The 17378-nt window shown below is 35.0% G+C and overlaps 4 protein-coding genes and 2 non-coding genes across 7 annotated transcripts; 1 reads left to right on the top strand and 5 right to left on the bottom strand.

The window, feature by feature from the left end:
* Positions 1-3135: 3135 nt before the first annotated feature.
* TRNAY-GUA (transfer RNA tyrosine (anticodon GUA)) lies at positions 3136-3219 on the bottom strand. Its single transcript is given in 2 exon segments — positions 3136-3171; positions 3183-3219. It is a non-coding gene; the product is annotated as a tRNA-Tyr (tRNA).
* A 7-nt stretch (positions 3220-3226) lies between these two features.
* On the bottom strand, positions 3227-3298 carry TRNAH-GUG (transfer RNA histidin (anticodon GUG)). The gene has a single exon. It is a non-coding gene; the product is annotated as a tRNA-His (tRNA).
* Positions 3299-3788: 490 nt separating this feature from the next.
* LOC133695812 (uncharacterized) lies at positions 3789-6316 on the bottom strand. Of its 2 annotated transcripts, none has more exons than XM_062117763.1 (8): positions 5992-6316; positions 5794-5896; positions 5605-5712; positions 5406-5515; positions 5207-5314; positions 5075-5120; positions 4788-4919; positions 3789-4131 (listed from the first exon to the last, which is right to left on the bottom strand). In XM_062117763.1, exons 1-8 carry the CDS (start codon positions 6201-6203, stop codon positions 4048-4050), a joined length of 903 nt encoding a protein of 300 aa, XP_061973747.1. In that variant the 5' UTR covers positions 6204-6316; the 3' UTR covers positions 3789-4047. The 2 variants fall into 2 exon arrangements, with proteins under 2 accessions (XP_061973747.1, XP_061973753.1); XM_062117769.1 differs by having other exon boundaries at positions 4788-4861.
* A 2307-nt stretch (positions 6317-8623) lies between these two features.
* Positions 8624-9270, top strand: LOC133690754 (egg cell-secreted protein 1.2-like). The gene has a single exon (XM_062111025.1). The coding sequence runs from the start codon at positions 8681-8683 to the stop codon at positions 9119-9121; it is 441 nt and encodes a 146-aa protein (XP_061967009.1). The 5' UTR covers positions 8624-8680; the 3' UTR covers positions 9122-9270.
* Positions 9271-12442: 3172 nt separating this feature from the next.
* Positions 12443-13786, bottom strand: LOC133700819 (citrate-binding protein-like). Its single transcript, XM_062124503.1, has 2 exons — positions 13143-13786; positions 12443-12962 (listed from the first exon to the last, which is right to left on the bottom strand). The coding sequence occupies exons 1-2, from the start codon at positions 13401-13403 to the stop codon at positions 12585-12587; spliced, it is 639 nt and encodes a 212-aa protein (XP_061980487.1). The 5' UTR covers positions 13404-13786; the 3' UTR covers positions 12443-12584.
* A 2634-nt stretch (positions 13787-16420) lies between these two features.
* On the bottom strand, positions 16421-17376 carry LOC133687375 (citrate-binding protein-like). Its single transcript, XM_062107037.1, has 2 exons — positions 17030-17376; positions 16421-16946 (listed from the first exon to the last, which is right to left on the bottom strand). The coding sequence occupies exons 1-2, from the start codon at positions 17297-17299 to the stop codon at positions 16557-16559; spliced, it is 660 nt and encodes a 219-aa protein (XP_061963021.1). The 5' UTR covers positions 17300-17376; the 3' UTR covers positions 16421-16556.
* Positions 17377-17378: the final 2 nt, after the last annotated feature.

Here is a 17378-nt window from a genome sequence, read left to right as displayed (position 1 = left end):
ATTTCATACCTTTATCACCCTCTTTTCAAGCGACTTTTAGAAAAAGCTCATGAAGTTTATGGCTACCACACCACAGGTCCACTAAGGGTACCGTGTTCTGTTGATGATTTTCTTCATCTCCGGTGGAGGATTGAAAAGGAGTCCAGTCATCATAGCCATCACAGCCACCATCACCACCACCTTCCTAGTTCTCTGTCTTTTTACTCTTGCTGATCATATGTAGAAACTAAGTTACCCCATATAGCTAGCTTCTTCATATTTATAACAGAAGCTAAATTCCTTGTACTGCATATATAGTTAAGGAGGTGATGAAGATGTTGATGCTGAACATCAACAACACTCTTGTCTTGCGTTTTTCTATTCAAAGAAAAGAAAAGCAAATACAATTGGTGTTTCTTTTTTCGTGTATGGTGAAGAATTTCCTTCATTTTACACTACTCAGCCCCTCTAATTTATTTTTTTATTTGTTTCTGAAGTAAAAAATTATCTCCTATATACATCAAATTTCATTGTGACAAGGTGTTTTGTTAATTTTATTCAGTCTAATTAATTTTATTAATTTTTCACAAGCAAACATGAAGGATGAATTAAAATTTAGATATGTTCCTAGTAATTAATTAATCGTCTAATTAATAAATATGTTAAATATATATTCCTCTAATCTATAGCCGAAGCAAGATATCTTTAACTTTTGGGAGTCACTTTCCACAAAAATATTATGGCCAGTTAATTAAAGAAAATGCAATGTCCATTGCTTTTTTGAACATGCTCGAGGACGTCATCGTCCTCTCGTAATCATTTTGCCTTTGTGGGGTGGAAAAGCGCTGAGAACTATTGAGACCTTTTCAATGTTTATCTTTTCTTTTCTTTCCATTTTTTTAACCTCAAGAGGTTCATTAATAAGATATCCTTTTTTTGGTTGGAAAATAATTTTTTTATAAAATAAATTTTAGAAAAGTAAATTATTTTCTAATGTTTAATAGTGTAATGAAAAATAAATTGAAAAACAATTTCCAGTGTTTGATTATATCATGAAAAATGAGCTGGAAAATAAATTTTTAATGTTTTATTTTTCTCAAGTTATTAAAATAATGAGGAACAAATCTTACAAATTAAAAAGTTGAATGAGAATGAAATTGAAAAAAAATATAATTTCATAAATTATCTCAAATAAAATAAATAATAATCAAAATAATAGAGATCAAATCTAAAAAATAAAAAAATAAAAGATGAAGAAATTAAAATAATAATAATTAACATTTCATAAATTATTTCAAATAAAATAAGTAACAATCAAAAGAATAAGGACCAAATTTAATACATAAAAAATTTCAATAAAAAAAATGATAAGGGAAAAACAAATAACAATTATAAAAATAAGGATCAAAGTTAATATAAAAATTAAATTTTAAGAGATGAAATTGAAAAAGAAATTTTCAAAATAAAATATATATAGCAATTAAAATTTTGAGGATCAAATTTGATATAATTAACAAAATGGTTTTCCGGAAAGTAAATTTCAGAAAACAAAAATAGCCTAAATCTCTCACCATGGAAAATTGTCTTAATAGTGTTGAAGTTTTGAGTAAGATGATCAAATTTTTTATTTCTCAAATTATCATTTCAGATTTAAATTTGGAAAGGAAGATTATGAGATTTTTTTTATTAAATACATCAAGATGACCTATTTGTATATGAAAATTTACCCTCAAACACCTCCAAAGAGTTCATCTTTTTAAGAAAAAAGGTATTGCTTATGCCATTAGAATTTCTAATCCATACATGTGTAACATTCAATTCTAAATGATGAAGTTTTTCTTTCTGCTTGGTTGTCCGAAAAGTTTCAAATAATGGAAAATTACAAAATTCCCTACAAATCATCAAATTAATTAGCAAATACAAAAATTAGTTATTTTATAGCTGTAAACCTCAGTCTAGAAAATCGGTAAACCAGTTTAATAGTGTAATCCTCATTTAAAAAATAGTAAAACAAGAGAAAAAGTTGTTGTGATTTAGGATGAACATGCCCAATAAATTAATTTAAATTCCTAATCAAATAAAGCAATAAAATCGATTGGTGAAATGTTAACTAGCGATAAAATAACACAATTCAAGGGAAGGTTGATTAAGAAAATTCAAACTTTGGCATAAATTTTATGTTATTATTCAATTAAACATAACTTTTAATATGAACATGAGACTAGATTGAACCTGATATATTATTCTATCTTAAGTTAAAATTTCCGGAATTAAAGTTCGAGAGACTTTAGCTCTCTCTTCTTCTCCTCCTTATTTTTTTTTTTGGTAATCCGGGGTGTCCGGGCCAGCTTACACGCACCACAACTAATCTTCAGATTCACTGAACACCCAGCAAGTCCAGTAGACATGTAAAATACCGCGGGAGTGACAAACATGCATGTTAGGGCTCGAATCCAGGTGACAGAGGCAAGGAAATCTTGTCTCTGCCGCTGGGCTAAAAGCCCTGGTGCTCTCCTCCTTATTCTTGTTATTTCTTTGGGAGGTCAGGCTAGTGTTATGACACGAGTAATACCAGAAACTCTGGCGCTAGTATCAGGTTTAACAAAGTTAATTACGCTGAACTGGCAACAAGAGGCCATTTGGTTCAATAGTGCGCTTAACAACCTACAGTACCATCACATTGGAACTGCTAATGGTTAATTAGGACTCCAGGATTCAGTCACGCCAGCTTGAGATTCCACACGGCTATCAGGGTTGATGAGGGCATCAAGCTTATTGAGTTGATGTTGAGCCAGGGAGCCATGGAAGATGACAAGAACAGACAAAGCAGGGAATTAGACTTAGCCATGGTATTGTAGCTGGTTCGTACAAAAGGGATTGGCTATTTATGGGTTGAAGGCATGCAACTAGCTAGTCGGAAAGGTGAGTCAATTATGACACAGATCATTCTTTAGTTTGCATGGCTTCCTGGCCCTGTTGTCTTACACCTAATAAGGTGAGGTAGGGCAGGTGTCTTTCAGCTTGGAGAACACAATTTGCTTAGATAAAAGAGAATAAGAAGATCAAGACATGTCAGTTCTTGTGTGTCCTTCATGGAGTGGTTGTGGCACATGAAATTTTTTTCAAGGTTAATAAAAAAAAAAAAAAAAAGGAATATCCGACCTGCCGGATTCGAACCAGCGACCTAAGGATGACAGCAACAACTACAGTCCTCCGCTCTACCAACTGAGCTAAGGTCGGAAACATTTGTGGCTGCTGGGATTCGAGCCCAGGTCTCCACGGCCACAACGTGGAATTCTCACCACTAAACTACAGCCACTTGGTGATCGAACTCTTTCCATTTATATACTTAATATATACTTATGCTTTCAATGTGCCTAACAACCACCCTACATGTAACTCTTGCCATCGCGGCTCACAAGGAAAATCTGGCGGGGTTAAATTCTCTTCCGTTGATGTTGTCGTATTCTTTACTGTTAACGGCGGGTTTTTTTTAAAAAAAAAAAATTATAGTTTTTATAATTAAAATTTAACGCATGGAAAACTATACTAAATACTTTCAACCACACCACCCAATGAACTCTTGATACATTGGAAAAGCATTTTATAAATAACTAATCAAATCAAGAGATTTGCTCCCTTCATTGATTTATTGAATTCAAATCTTAAGACTGAATGCTCCAAGCTGGTATGAAAAGCGAGTCCGATCGATGAACAAACTGATTTGAAGATATCACTTGCCATCAATATAAAAAAAACTAATGTCTGCTGCACAGTAAACTTGCTCAAGAGCAGTGGATAAACAAGTATTAGGTGATGATGCTAGAAAGCAAGTTTCCACTACTTTTTAAATGGAACCCGTGATACACAATACAACACCGATGTTTTACATGGACTGTCAAATGGGTACAAAATTCTCAGAAAAAAAAGTAGAATTGATGTGGCAGCAAGTGAATCTCGCTACAGGAGAGGGTTTGGTTGGACCTTAACGAGCTTCTTTCTTGTTTATGTTCATGTAAATGGTATGGAATTGCAGCTTGGTGTCCAGAATACTGGCTCCCTTCTTTCTCATGTTTTCCAAACCTTAATTGTGCCATCTACAGAGGCGCTTACCATGCAGTTGTCAGTTGGATGGTAACTCACACTTGTTACCTGCCAAAAACAGCCACAAAAACCATCGACTGTCAGGTGTGAATTCCTTCTAAAAGTCTATAAATCAGCATCATGCAATAGCAATTCCTTTCTACAATTGATAGTCCTAGTTGCAGTATGTAGCAATGAACCCATGGTATTTGATTATACACAAATTACAGCAAAAAAATAAATTAGAAAGAGAGATCAGTCTTGTGATTCGAAATGATCGTTTTTATAAGATCACCATCTAACAATATTCAATAGTTCATGCCAGCAACTATATGATATATAAGGTTTGAGAAGTTAGTTGCAGCTTTCTGATGTTAAGCACGGATCACCCACCAAAAAGGTCATTCAACAAAAGGTGAAAGTTAAAGTTTCAGGAACTCACTATAGTAAGAATCGAAGATTTAATCAGGAAAAAAGGTAAATATTGTGTAAAAAAAATTTATAATATGGCTCGCAAATGGTTTGGAACCGTTACAAAAGACCGACAGTGTATACAACATTCCACATCTTGAAGCATGGCAAAACTGGCTAAAACTGCACGAACTTAAGCACAAACATGTAATTTGAATCATTTCAATAAGCAAACTAAATGTTTTTTAAGAATAGAAGTGAGAAAAGGTGGAAATTTGCTGCAGTTATCAAATAAATATGCTAAACAACTTTACCACTGAGGAATGAGCTCGGAAACGTGACAACACAGACGCATCCACAAGATCCCAGAAGTAAATGTAGCCATCCTCTGAGCCACCAGCAACATGGGCGTCAGTGTTGGTGAGGCAGCAATCCAACTTGTATGACTGATGCAGAATCACCCACCAATAACAACAAAATAATAATAATAATAACAACAATTAGAAGTGAAGAACAATGGAGAATGGAACTTGAGACATTGACAAGTTTTCAACTTATTATTGTGATCTCAAAATAACAACAGGAGGTTTGGCCAGCTAACCTTACATATATGTCCTTTATATTCTTGTAAAAGCTCGCCTGTAGTTCTGCCATCAGGAACCAGTAAGACAAGGCAGACAAACATCAGACAACAGAAACTATGAGACTAATTCATAAAAGCATGAGAATTCACCTGTCCAATAGGCGCAAAGTAGAATCTAAGCAACTCGCTAATATGCAGTTACCATCATTTGACATCGAGATACAGTTGACAGGATGCCCCAAGTTATCAGATATTTCTCTACACAAATAACGCAAAAGACCACCATCATTAATCCAATGATAACAATCCGACAACACCAACTTTATCAAATCCCAACACCTATAGATACCTCCCAATACGAATGTCGAATGTTCTAACAGTACCATCAACACTTCCAGCAATGATTTCAGTTTTCGTCAAACACACAGACATCACACTATCTGAAAACGTGTCAATGATCTGGAAAAAAAAATTACCAAGTTTTGAAGATCAACCACCGCACCTACATATTCACAATTTATAGTAACAAATTCAGAAACATAAAGCACCTGAATTGGCTCAGTACTATGAGATCTACAATCCCAAGCACGCAATGATTGATCATAACCTGCTGATACCACAACAGATGCATACTCATTAAATTTCACAGCATTCACCTACATCAAAACAAAAACAACATAAATACAACTGAAAAATACATCCCATATACTCATTAAACAACCTTAAAAAAAAATTACCTCACTACCATGTCCTCGGAATTTCCGAATTACACGACCAGTAGCCACATCCCAGTAAAACACTTGTCGGTCTCCTCCACAAGAAACTAATTTCGAATTATCCCTTTTAAAAAAAACCAAAAAAATTAAAATTAAAAAGAAATCAAAGCAATTCCAGTATTATTAAAATTAAAACAAAAAAGACTTATTTTATCTTACTGGGTGACGTGAACATCGCGAACTTCACGACCGTGAGATTTGTAGGTCTTAATGTGGATTCCGCGGTGAGGATTCCAAAGACGAATGGTGCGGTCTTTGCCGCAACTCAGGCAATAATTTCCGTCACCGTTGAATCTTGCGGCTAAGACTCCTCCTTCGTGACCTTTCAGCACGTTTGCCTCCTTATTTGGCAGTTCCGAGACGTCGCTCATCTCTCTCTCGCTCTCTCTCTCGATTGATTGATTCTTCGGTTTTTTCAGGGCGGGAAAGGGAAGGGAAAGAAAGCTGAAAGCTTTGTCGTCTGAAGAAGGGAGAAAGGAGACCAACAGTGTTTGAGGCAGGTGGACTTAATTTTTTATTCGCAAACTTAGGCCCACAACAAACTAGGCCGAGCCCAAAACAATATGGACCAAGAAGTTATGCTATGAGATTATTTGGTGTTTCTTGTTTTGATATTATTAGTAAATGACACAATACTGTAGATTTTGAATTATTTATTGTGATTTTTTTGATATGTGTGGTTCAATTTTATTTTAATTTTGTTTTGATAAATATGCGGTTTTAATTTTACTTTTAAATTTTTAATATATATATTTTTTAATTATAATTATTAAATTTGATCTAATTTGACAAATTAATTTAGAAAATTTATAATCAGAAACTTTACTTAGGTGATATTTTTAATTAAATCAAATAAAATATTAACTATGTAAAACTTGATTAACCAAGTTGAATCCAATTCAAACACAGGTAAGTAAACACCAAGAAAACAAAAGGAAATAACAAAACAATGTTATTTTAATAGAAAGAATTTACCTAATAATCAGTTAGATTACTCTAGCAAACCTCGAATTCATCTAATAATTTATAAGCTAACCCAATAATTTACTAATTTTAGTTCTTTCCGGACCAATTTTTGAATTATATAGTTCGAACATGAGAATTATCTTTGTACTTATAAGAGAATATTATTTATTCAATTATGAACTCATTGATTTATTTTGAAAATTACATAATAAATTTTTTTAAAAAAAACTCTAAAACATGTGGAAATTGTTTTAAAAAAAAACTCTAAAACATGTGGAAAAAATATTATGAATGTCCACAATATCTCAATATTGTTTTTTTCTATTTTTCCCTTCTCAAAACAAAAATAAATTCTAGCAATGAAGATATTTTGCAAGGTTGTTAAGAACTTTTTTTTGACACGACACGAAATATATAATACAAATTCTAATTGTAAACTCGAATCGTAAAATCATAGGTAAAATATTTTAACTAATTATATATTGATAATTTCAATCAAATATTAAATAATAATATAACATAATTAAAATAAAAGTGAAATAAACAATATAAAAATCCAAACACCTTAAAAGACATATTAACCCGTATTACAAAATCAAATATTTTAATCTATATTTGTCTCTTATTTTTTTTATTTTGATATTTAATTATCTCTAATGACTTATTATTTATTTATTTATTAACACAAATAGTTTATAATTTATTTAGTTACATGCATGTATTAATTTTTCAATTTATACTTGATTTTTTTTATTTAAGAAAATGCAATGGAGAAACTTGTATATTTAATTTTTTATTGAAAAACAAATCTAACCCAGAGTTTTAAAACCCGAACCGGCCCGGCAGGTTGACCCGGGCCTGAGACCGATCTGGGTGGAGGTAAAAACCCATTTGGAAATTGGCCCGACAAAACTGGTTGACCCGAGACCCGGTCCATCAGGTCAAACCCGGATAAGACTCAGTCAAATTTTTTTTATATTGGCAGTTATTAAACGAGTAGTTTAGACCTTTTAAAAAGCTAAAATACTGAAGAGTGAAGAGTGAAGAAAACGAAGCAATATTAGAGACAATTGTAATTTGCAAACCTAATTAACTCAGAAGCAAAGAAGCAGAGGACGTCTTGACTATTGATCGTTGTTGTTTCTCTGCGATCAATAGTCAAGAGACTCAAGACGTCAGATTTATGATTAGAAGCTGTAACTATAGTGAGATAAAGATGAGGAGAGATGGCTTTGATGGATAAAATTAAAGATTTAGGGGGGAGGTAGTTGAACGCAGCGTGACAGAAGCAATGGTTACGTGACAGAAGCTGTTTTTTTTTTTTTGGTTGATTCCCATCTGACCTATAATCCGATAACTTAATTAGATTGGATTTTAAAAGTATCATCTAACCAATGGCAGAACATGAGTTCAAATGCTAGTATTTCTCTATCTTTTGTATAGTTTTCCAAATATTCCAATACATGCCAAGTCACTAACAAAAGCTGATAAAAAGCCATATATCTTCAGTTTCTCTATTTTCTCTATCTTTTGTCTAATAATAATAACAAACTAAATAGGAACACACCAATTTCTTTCTTCTATTTTTCGGTTAATATAAACCGATAATTGTTTTTGTTAAAAAAAGGTTAAAAAAAAGAGATTAGGATTAGGATAATTAATCAAAAAATAATTTATCAGTTACAACTTAAGAAACCCACCATCTCCTCTTAAACTATTTGGATTAAATACCACTAATCACCGTTTTTGTTTTTTCTTCCAACGAGCCCTCTCATCTCCCTTGCGGCCAACTCTCTACAAACTATAAATACCCCCACAAATTCTCAAACCTAAGCATCTCCCTCCATTCTTCATTTCCTCTTACACAAACACAAGCAAAATCATGGCAGCTTTCAAGAATCTTGCTCTCTTCTTGTCTCTCACATTGCTGATCTCAGCCAATATTTCAACTGCAGCTAGAGACATTCTCATCAACAAACCAGGCTTCAACAGCCTTTCAGCAAGACTTGAAGACGAGGGCAGCCTTGTGGAGTGCTGGAATGCACTCGTGGAGATAAAATCTTGCACAAATGAGATTGTCTTGTTTTTCATGACTGGCCAGGCTGATATTGGCCCCGACTGTTGTCGCGCTATTCATACTATCACTCATAATTGCTGGCCTGCCATGTTTACTTCTCTCGGCTTCACAGATGAGGAAGGAAACATACTTAGAGGATACTGTGATGCTTCTCCTAATTCACCTTCTATTTATTTTAGTCCTGCTTCTGCTCCTTCACCTCTTGCTGCTGGCGCTCCTGCTCAATATCAGCCTATGCCGGTTTGAAGAGAGTCGATGATGTCTAGTCTACTAGCTTTGTATTCCAGGGTCTTGTGTGTTTTTGTTGAATTTGCCTGTTTTCTGTTGTTTTTGCTTTCCACGTTTGAGTCGTCAATGTTGTTCAAGTTTGGTGTCATGATGATGTAGTGTTTAACCTTGAGGAATAAAGTTGTGCTTTCTTAATGTTTTATTTTTCTCTCCATAGTCCGTGTTAATTACATCACTGATCAATCAACAAGAATCAAGGGATCGACAACCACAACATACATCAAGAAGGATCAGATAGATAATCCCATCCTATCTTCCGATCCTGATCAATGAAACTAATTCAAGCCTTTACATTTTCTAATCTATGTCTACACAAGAGTTGATGATTGATGTGGGATTTTGAAAACTTAACATTATTTCATCTTAATAGTGCAAAAAATAGCATTCCCTTTAAGCAAAGTCGGGTTCTTGCATGAACCCTTACAATTTCCAAGGTTAAATTTGCACAGAGGGGGTCAAGGTTAGGGTAATTCCAGAGCAACCAGATTTGACAACAATGATACTATTATGAAGAACTATGTGACTGAAAGCGCTATGAACAAAAATTCCCTTTAATTTGAGATGCAAAGTTGTTTCCAAGTTGGATGATGCTAACAGTGTTGTCTTGTTCATCATCCTTGTCACAACAGATTCTGCTCAAGGCCTAAGGTCAGATTGAAATTGCTCTACGTTAAATATTGATTAGGTTTTTTATGCAGGAGATTCTAGAGAAGCTAACTTGTCTCGGAGTTGATGGTGCTAGCGGATAGACAACCTTGACAGAGCAGACCAGCACCAGCGAGAGGATCATATGGTAGGAGACACTAGCACGGGTTCAGTTTTTAGTGCATCCAATGCAATAGCACATGCAGCAAACGCATACTGTGACTCCCAACTCTTTCATGAGACATTCTTTCTCTTCAGTTAACAAAAAAATGGCCATGCCCACAGGCACCGTGTGTCTGCATCATCTGTCATCAATCAATTTCTACAGTTCCTAGCCAACTGAACGAGCAGGACGATCCATATACCGCAAAAGCTACCTGAAGACATCATCATCAATGACTATTATGAAATGCTTAATTCATAATCCAGTAACTTACAAAACAGCTAAACCCTTTCATCTGCTGTATTATTAGCAGTTACTAGAGCTCCTGATCTCTCAAAATCCTCAATAAATCTCCCATTCACTCCTTTTCAGTCTCTTAAGCTCCCCATAATCATAAACAATTCAATCTCCTCGTCTATAAAATCAAACTACAAACTCCATCTCCTCCACGCAACATCCTTTGCATTCCTCTCTGTCTCCAATGGATTTCTCTTTCAAGCTCTTGCTCACTTTCTTCCTCACGTGCTCCACAGCCTCCATGCCCATGATGGCGGCACAGCCTCAAGTCTCCACCCACACAACTCTCGCTACCCGTCTCCGGTTAGACAACGAAGAAACGACCTGCTGGGGCTCCTTACTCCACCTCCAATCCTGCATCTCCAATGTCCTTCTGTTCTTCCTTAACGGTGAGACTTATCTCAGCCCTAGCTGCTGCCACGCCATCCGCATCATCGGACACCATTGCTGGCCTTCCATGCTTGCCTCCCTTGGTTTCACCGTTCAAGAAGGTGATATCCTGCTCGGCTACTGCGATGCCACTGCTCATTCATCTTCTCCACCACCAGAACCCATTTTTTTTCCCAACCACACTTGAAGCCTCTAATAATTATTCTCAGAAACTAAATAAAATGATCCGAACAGTTCGATTTCGATTCCTAGTTTCCATGTTTCCTTTTTTTATAGTTCTTATGCAAATAATTTTCCAATGAAATATCAATACTGATTATCAAAAAAAGTTACGCAATAATCTCTTTTTGTTTACAGAATCTGAATGGCCCACATTTCCAACTAATATTTTGGGTCATAAACTGTTTGGTTAAGAAAAACATGCCAAGAAAACAATCCCACCAATTTCTCAGCATCCAAACGGGCTCTGAATCCAAAAAAATAAAATTCAGAGCAAATTAAAGCTCTGTTTGGATTCTTTCAAAAATATCGAAGTAAAGAATCCATTAGTGCTACAAAATCCAAACAGACCCTAACAGGAAAAAAATAACGGAAACTAACAACAAATTAATGGTGATTAAACCTTGCAAATGCACCATGCGAAACGACATCACCGCGAGTGCCTCCGTTAAGGATCCACCCTCGGCGATTGTTCCCTCTCCTGTCACCATTCCTCCTCCCCGCCAGTGGAGAATTCAGCTCCTCAGACCAAATAGCGTCAATCTGAGACGACGTCGCAGCCTCAAACGACGTGTCTTCGAGTCTGTCTTCGAATCCAGCAACAATAATGCCGTCAAGTCCATGAACAGAAATGGAAGGACCGAGAAAAAGATCAGGAACTGAAACCCGAACCCGATTAACCAAAACGGACTCCACAACGGTACCGTTTACGTGAGCCAGAGAGTTAGAGATCAAGAGACGGTGATTCGGCATCAAAGAGTCAATGGAGGCCCCACCGGAGGAGGCGGTCAAGTTTCTTAGATCTGAAGTCGACAGGCGAAAGGGTGACACGTGGAGGGAGATGGATTTGGTGTAGTGAGAAGCAGCGGAGGCAAGGTCAAGAGAGAAGAGGAGGGAGTCAGGCGGGGAAAAGAGAGTGAAGGTTGAGAATGACGACTTGGCATGGTTTGATTGGTTGAGGAGTTGGAGGCGGAGATCAGATGTGGCGATGGCGTTGGGGAAAAGTGTGTAGCCGTGTGATCGGAGGGAAAAGAGGGCAAAGTCAAGTTCTTGGTCGGTGAGTTTAGCGGTTGTGATTTGGTGGAGGAGAGAGAGAAGGAGGATGTGGAGGAGAATCTTGGCCGTTGATTTGATGATCATGAAGTCTTGGGGTTCCATTTTTCTTGAGAGAGAGGGAAGGAGGGAGCTGTTAGAGAGAGAATTCTGTTGAGGTAGTCGGGATTTTCTGTTAGTTTTGGCGGGGTTTTGGAGCTCTTGAATGGGAGAGGGTAGAGAGTAGATTAGGTGTGGTGGGGTTTATATTGGGGGTGTGAATGGATTTCCAGCCATTGGATTATGAATGGAGGATTTATGATATGTGGTTGAGATCGAATGAGAGGAATGTTGGGATGGGCCAGGATTGCAGCCTTCAAATCGCAGTGGAGGAGATTGGGCTTGTATTTTATGCATTGGAAAGGTCCATCGGATTTTATTTTTTATTCATGGAAACATTTTTTAAATAATTTTGTTAAATCAATTTATATTAATATATTAAGAGCTTGTGTATTTTAAAAAATACATACATATTTAATAAAAATCCATGCATATCATGTATAAATTAATAAGCATATTAAATGTTATTTTGTGTATGTTATTTTCATGCTTTTTAAGTCAACAAGACTATTAATGTCTTCTGCATTTATGTGAACAAGGCGCGTGTATCCATGATTACTTCCTTAGAACCTTGATTCCCCTCCAACGAGACTCCATATAATCGGACGCACCCTCCTGTGCATAGACTCCAAATTTGAAGTAATGGGATGAAGCCCCATTCCCATCAGCTTCGTGCACCAATGACCCATCAATGTAGACCTTGACTTTTGGGGCACCAGCATCATGGATTACGTTGACTCTAAACCATCTATCATATATGTTTTGAGCAATTGGAGTCCTGTAGTAAGATAGTGCTCCATTGTAGACTCTAAGCATCATGGTTGTGGCTGCGCTAGCGCCTCCGAAGATTTGCATGATGGACACACCAGTTGTGCCTGACGGCACGTATGCATATCCTTCAAATTGCCACACACCAGAAGTGTAGTCATATCCCTGTTGAACACAGATTGAGTGAGTCATATATCATCGTGGAGCAAGTGGAGAAAAGTCACCAAGAATTAACTTTGAGCAGGAACCCAGAAATTCAAGAGGGATCCTCTTTTCAGATATTTACTTAATTGTAGCACATTTCTGGATACTGTCACGTATATATATTATGCATATGGTACTTACTCGAACGCGGACCTCAGTCCTGGGACTGGTATTGCTCCCAGACATGAAAGGCTTGTCAGCAGAGTAAACCCACAGCTTGTGGATGCCATTTTGGAAGCTATATCGCTCACTTTCAGATACGTCATAAGGCTTATGAATGACAAAGTTGGATCGACCCAATGAAAGGGAGGTGAACCCATCTGCGGGATCAGCAATGGCATGGTGTGGCATGAGCTCAATAAGGCTGAGAGATACGAGGGCTAAGAGAATAGTGGAAGCCATTTTTGTAGAGTGAGTTCGAGGAACAAAGGAAAAGGGTTAATTATGGGTTTGAGGCAATGAAAGAATGAAGAACCAAACTTGAGTATAAATAGGCAATGAAAGAATGAAGAACCAAACTTGAGTATAAATAGGCAATGAAAGAATGAAGAATGAAAGAATGAAGAACCAAACTTGAGAAGAATATGAAGAATGAGTACGTAACAAGAAGATTGAAAGAGCTATACCTTGTAGTTGCCAACATGGACAAGAAGATTGAAAGAGCTATAGCTTGTAGCTGCCAACATGGAAGTCTTATCTCTTATCATGATTATTGCATTCAAAACCTATACTCTCTAAAATATTGGAAGCTTGAGGGATTGAACTTCTTTGTTTCTAAGAGAACATGACCATCATGTTTCAAGAATTTAAATCATTGAATTTCAGTTCATTATTTAAAAGGTTTTTGGGAATGCGGTGCAACCGTATTTAAAAAAAAATTAATTTTTTTATTATTTCTGATTAATTTAAAGCAAAAAACTTGACTTTGGGTATGAATGTTAACTCCTCTGAGAAGCTAAGCATTGAACTAAGACTTTTGACTTTATAGGTGCAATATTTTAACTGATTTTTCCATTCAATTTTTTTATTATTATTTTCAAACCCTAATAATTAATGAAAGGGCCGGTGAGGAGAACGATCTGCCATGGTTCCCTCACATCTTTAAAGTTTATAATTACAAAAAATAATTAAAATCACAATTTGATCAAGAATATATAATTAGGTTTGAAACTTGGCAAGGTATTAGCCGCCTCACTTCCCTTCTTTTTAGGTTACCGAATAAGAGTTTTCTTCATCATCATTTCATGGCTAAATTGTACAAACAAACCCTTAATTGTATTTGGTCCAATTTAACCTAACTGATTTTTTTTTATTTCAAAAATTATTTTTCCTCTTTGATTAAAATAATTGGTTATTCCTAACTGATTTTTTTTATTTTAAAAATTTATCATGCCACGTCATCTAATTGGTCAATACCAAGTGAAGATTATTAATGATGGAATAAAAGGGCATGGCCCAATAGAAATATGTGAGGATAAGAAATCTTTTGGTCCGTACCTTCTTCGTCAATATATATATATTTTTTTGTGTGCGCGCGTGTTATGACTATGAACTTCCTTGCAGAAGAATATGAAAAATGAACTTATCATTATAATTGCATTCAAATTATTACTTTCAAAAGTAATACTCTCTGAAATATTCCGCAGCGCGATTGAACTGTATTTTTTTAAAAAAGTTAATTTTTTATTTTATTTTAAATTATTTTGATATACTAATATTAAATATAAATTATAAAAATATTTTTGGTATATAAAATCTATATCAACACATGGAAGTAGACAAAAGGAGCTTTAATTTATTTTTTCCCAATATTTCAGTTTTTCCTCACCTTCCCTTCCCGAACAGAATTCATGAGGTTTAGATGAAGGTTTTTATTTTACACCTCATTTAATGGCTTAGTTATAACTTCAGGTGGTGAGTTAACTTTGGATACAGATTTATCGGAGTTGAAAAAACATATATATTAAGGTAATAATTTAGGTTATTATGGATCTTGAACTTTATGATTTCTTTTTGTTTTCCTTTCTGTTAGCTGTTTTGGTCTTATATCATGAGTGATATTTTAGTAAATTTAACCTGATTTATCTTGAATTATCATCGTTTGAATATTATTTTCTTACGTTGAGAAAATTTAGACCAGCCCGCGGTATATCACGAGCTACCTATGATCTAGTATCTTCCTAATTAAAGCAAATAGAAAAAAATAAAAATAACTAAGTAACAAATAATTTTTCTCCTAAAAATCCTCCTATATTAACCAATCTAGAGCACTATTATAGGTTCTTAGTCAATGGGAGAAGTTGGTTTCTGGCAAGTTTGAAAGATTTTCTATATTCAGCTTTTTACCATTCGGTTGTTCATAGACTTTGCAATTCTTTGGGTGGTTCCATTTCCAGGTTGCTGATTTGGTTAAAACAAAGATGGTTAGCCAGTGCGCTGTTGCATTTGCCTACCTTTGCTGCACTTTAACTTCCCACGCCCTGGCTAGGAGTTCTTTAGCTTTAGCAATTAAAGCTAAATTGGCGTTAACTTTGTTGTCTGTTGTCTTGCTTCGTAATCAAGTTTATTGCCAGTACTGTAGAATCAAATTCCAAAAGAATCTTGCGTGCGTATCCCTAGTGACCAAGCAAGTTCAAATCCCTACAGCTCCGCTTTAACTGAAGAGCAAACACATGTGTTAATAGCAAATCCATTGATCCATGATCCCAAACTATCTCTACTTCTCATCTTAAAAAAATGTTGGAAATTTATTTTAAATAAATAAATTATAGATAAATAAGAAACTAATCTCAAATAACCTTTAGTTTTCTCACTCAAAGAACTCTTAATTTTTTTATTTTTATTTTTTAATTTATGATACTTAATCAATAATTGACAATGATGTGAATTAATTCTTATTAATTCTTCAACATTTTAGCTTAAAAAATCCGCTATAAAATGACACACACTTTGATTTTCCTTCTAAATCTAGAGTTTAGATTTATCTTATTGAGAGATATTTGAGTTACATAATTTTTAGTTCAAATACCTTATTTATAAAGTGTATCTAAACAAATATGGTTTTATTGAAATCTTGAGAGATATATTCCAAACATTCTAGTTGCACGAGTGATAAGTAATAAAGTTTTAAGACCAAATGATTCATTCCTTTAAAGTACTTCAATAAGTAAGTACTTTTATTTATTTTAATTTAAGTATTGTTATTTTTATTATTAGTGTACATGCTAGATTTTTATTTTTATTTTTTTTTTGTTGAATGCATATTTGTCTTTAGTTATGTCTTTATATACTTATAGTTTTAAACATGTATCAAGTCTAGGCTTTTTTGTTAGACATATTTTGTTTAGTATGGCTTTATAATGATAAATTAAATATCTTTGCCCACTATATATATATATATATATATATATATATATATATTCAAGAAATAACTCCATTAATATAACAGGACTTAATAATGAACAAGAACTAAAGCATACATATATTACTTGTCTTTATTTCATCATTGTTGCATCACACTACTTTCAATGTCCAAACAAAGAACAAATAACATGATCAATCACTTTTTTTAAGAATCTTGATTCCCTTCCATCGAGACTCCATATAGGAAGAATCATCATTCTGAGCATAAACTCCACACTTGAAGTAATGAAATTCCCCTCCACGCCCAAGTGCCTCATACATGAAAACCCCATCAATAAAGACCTTAATTTTCGAAGCATCAACATCATGGATCGCATTTACTCGAAACCATCTATCAAAGATGTTTGGAACAATGGCCGCTTCCCTGTAATAATATAGTGTACCATTATAGACTCTGAGCATCAAGGATGTTGCATGATTCCCACCAGCTCCAAACACTTGCATGATACAAACTCCTGATGTTCCACATGGCACGTATCCATACCCTTCAAATTGCCACACACCAGAAGAATAATTATATCCCTACGCAAACAAAAGATTGAATAAGATTATAAGTAAATAAAGGAATAACAATATGATGATAAATAGTTCTGTTAATGTTGTACACTAATAATGATTTCTGTTCGAGGCTTGGTTGGGCTATTTTTGGACAGAGGTTTGTCTGTGGAGTACACCCATAGCTTGTGGATGCCACTGAAGAAGCTATACCGATCAGTTTCAGGCAAGTTGTAAGGCTTTTGGATATGGTAAAAAGATGTGTTAAATGGGAGCTGTGTGAAGCCATGAGTTGGATCTATAGGCCAGCCAATTGACTGGCAGATGAGAGGAAGAAAACTGATGGTGATTGGTAGAGCAAGGTGGGAAAACGAAGCCATCTCTTCTTTTCGAGAATACACAGAGAACAGGAAGGAGATGTGAAATGAAGCACTGATCAAGTGAAGGTTGTTTTGAATA

Source organism: Populus nigra, chromosome 1, assembly GCF_951802175.1.
Source record: "Populus nigra chromosome 1, ddPopNigr1.1, whole genome shotgun sequence".
NCBI lineage: Eukaryota > Viridiplantae > Streptophyta > Magnoliopsida > Malpighiales > Salicaceae > Populus > Populus nigra.
Note: the sequence above shows the minus strand (reverse complement) of the source record. Positions and strands in the feature narration are given on the sequence as shown.

Coding starts and splice junctions, on each gene's coding strand:
- LOC133700819 (XM_062124503.1), bottom strand. CDS start 13,403: ATGGCTTCCACTATTCTCTTAGCCCTCGTATCTCTCAGCCTTATTGAG. Junction 12,963..13,142: donor GGACTGAGGTCCGCGTTCGA/GTAAGTACCATA, acceptor TGTGTTCAACAG/GGATATGACTACACTTCTGG.
- LOC133690754 (XM_062111025.1), top strand. CDS start 8,681: ATGGCAGCTTTCAAGAATCTTGCTCTCTTCTTGTCTCTCACATTGCTG.
- LOC133695812 (XM_062117763.1), bottom strand. CDS start 6,203: ATGAGCGACGTCTCGGAACTGCCAAATAAGGAGGCAAACGTGCTGAAA. Junction 4,920..5,074: donor ATAAAGGACATATATGTAAG/GTTAGCTGGCCA, acceptor ATTCTGCATCAG/TCATACAAGTTGGATTGCTG. Junction 4,132..4,787: donor TCCGAGCTCATTCCTCAGTG/GTAAAGTTGTTT, acceptor TGTTTTTGGCAG/GTAACAAGTGTGAGTTACCA.
- LOC133687375 (XM_062107037.1), bottom strand. CDS start 17,299: ATGGCTTCGTTTTCCCACCTTGCTCTACCAATCACCATCAGTTTTCTT. Junction 16,947..17,029: donor GAACAGAAATCATTATTAGT/GTACAACATTAA, acceptor TTGTTTGCGTAG/GGATATAATTATTCTTCTGG.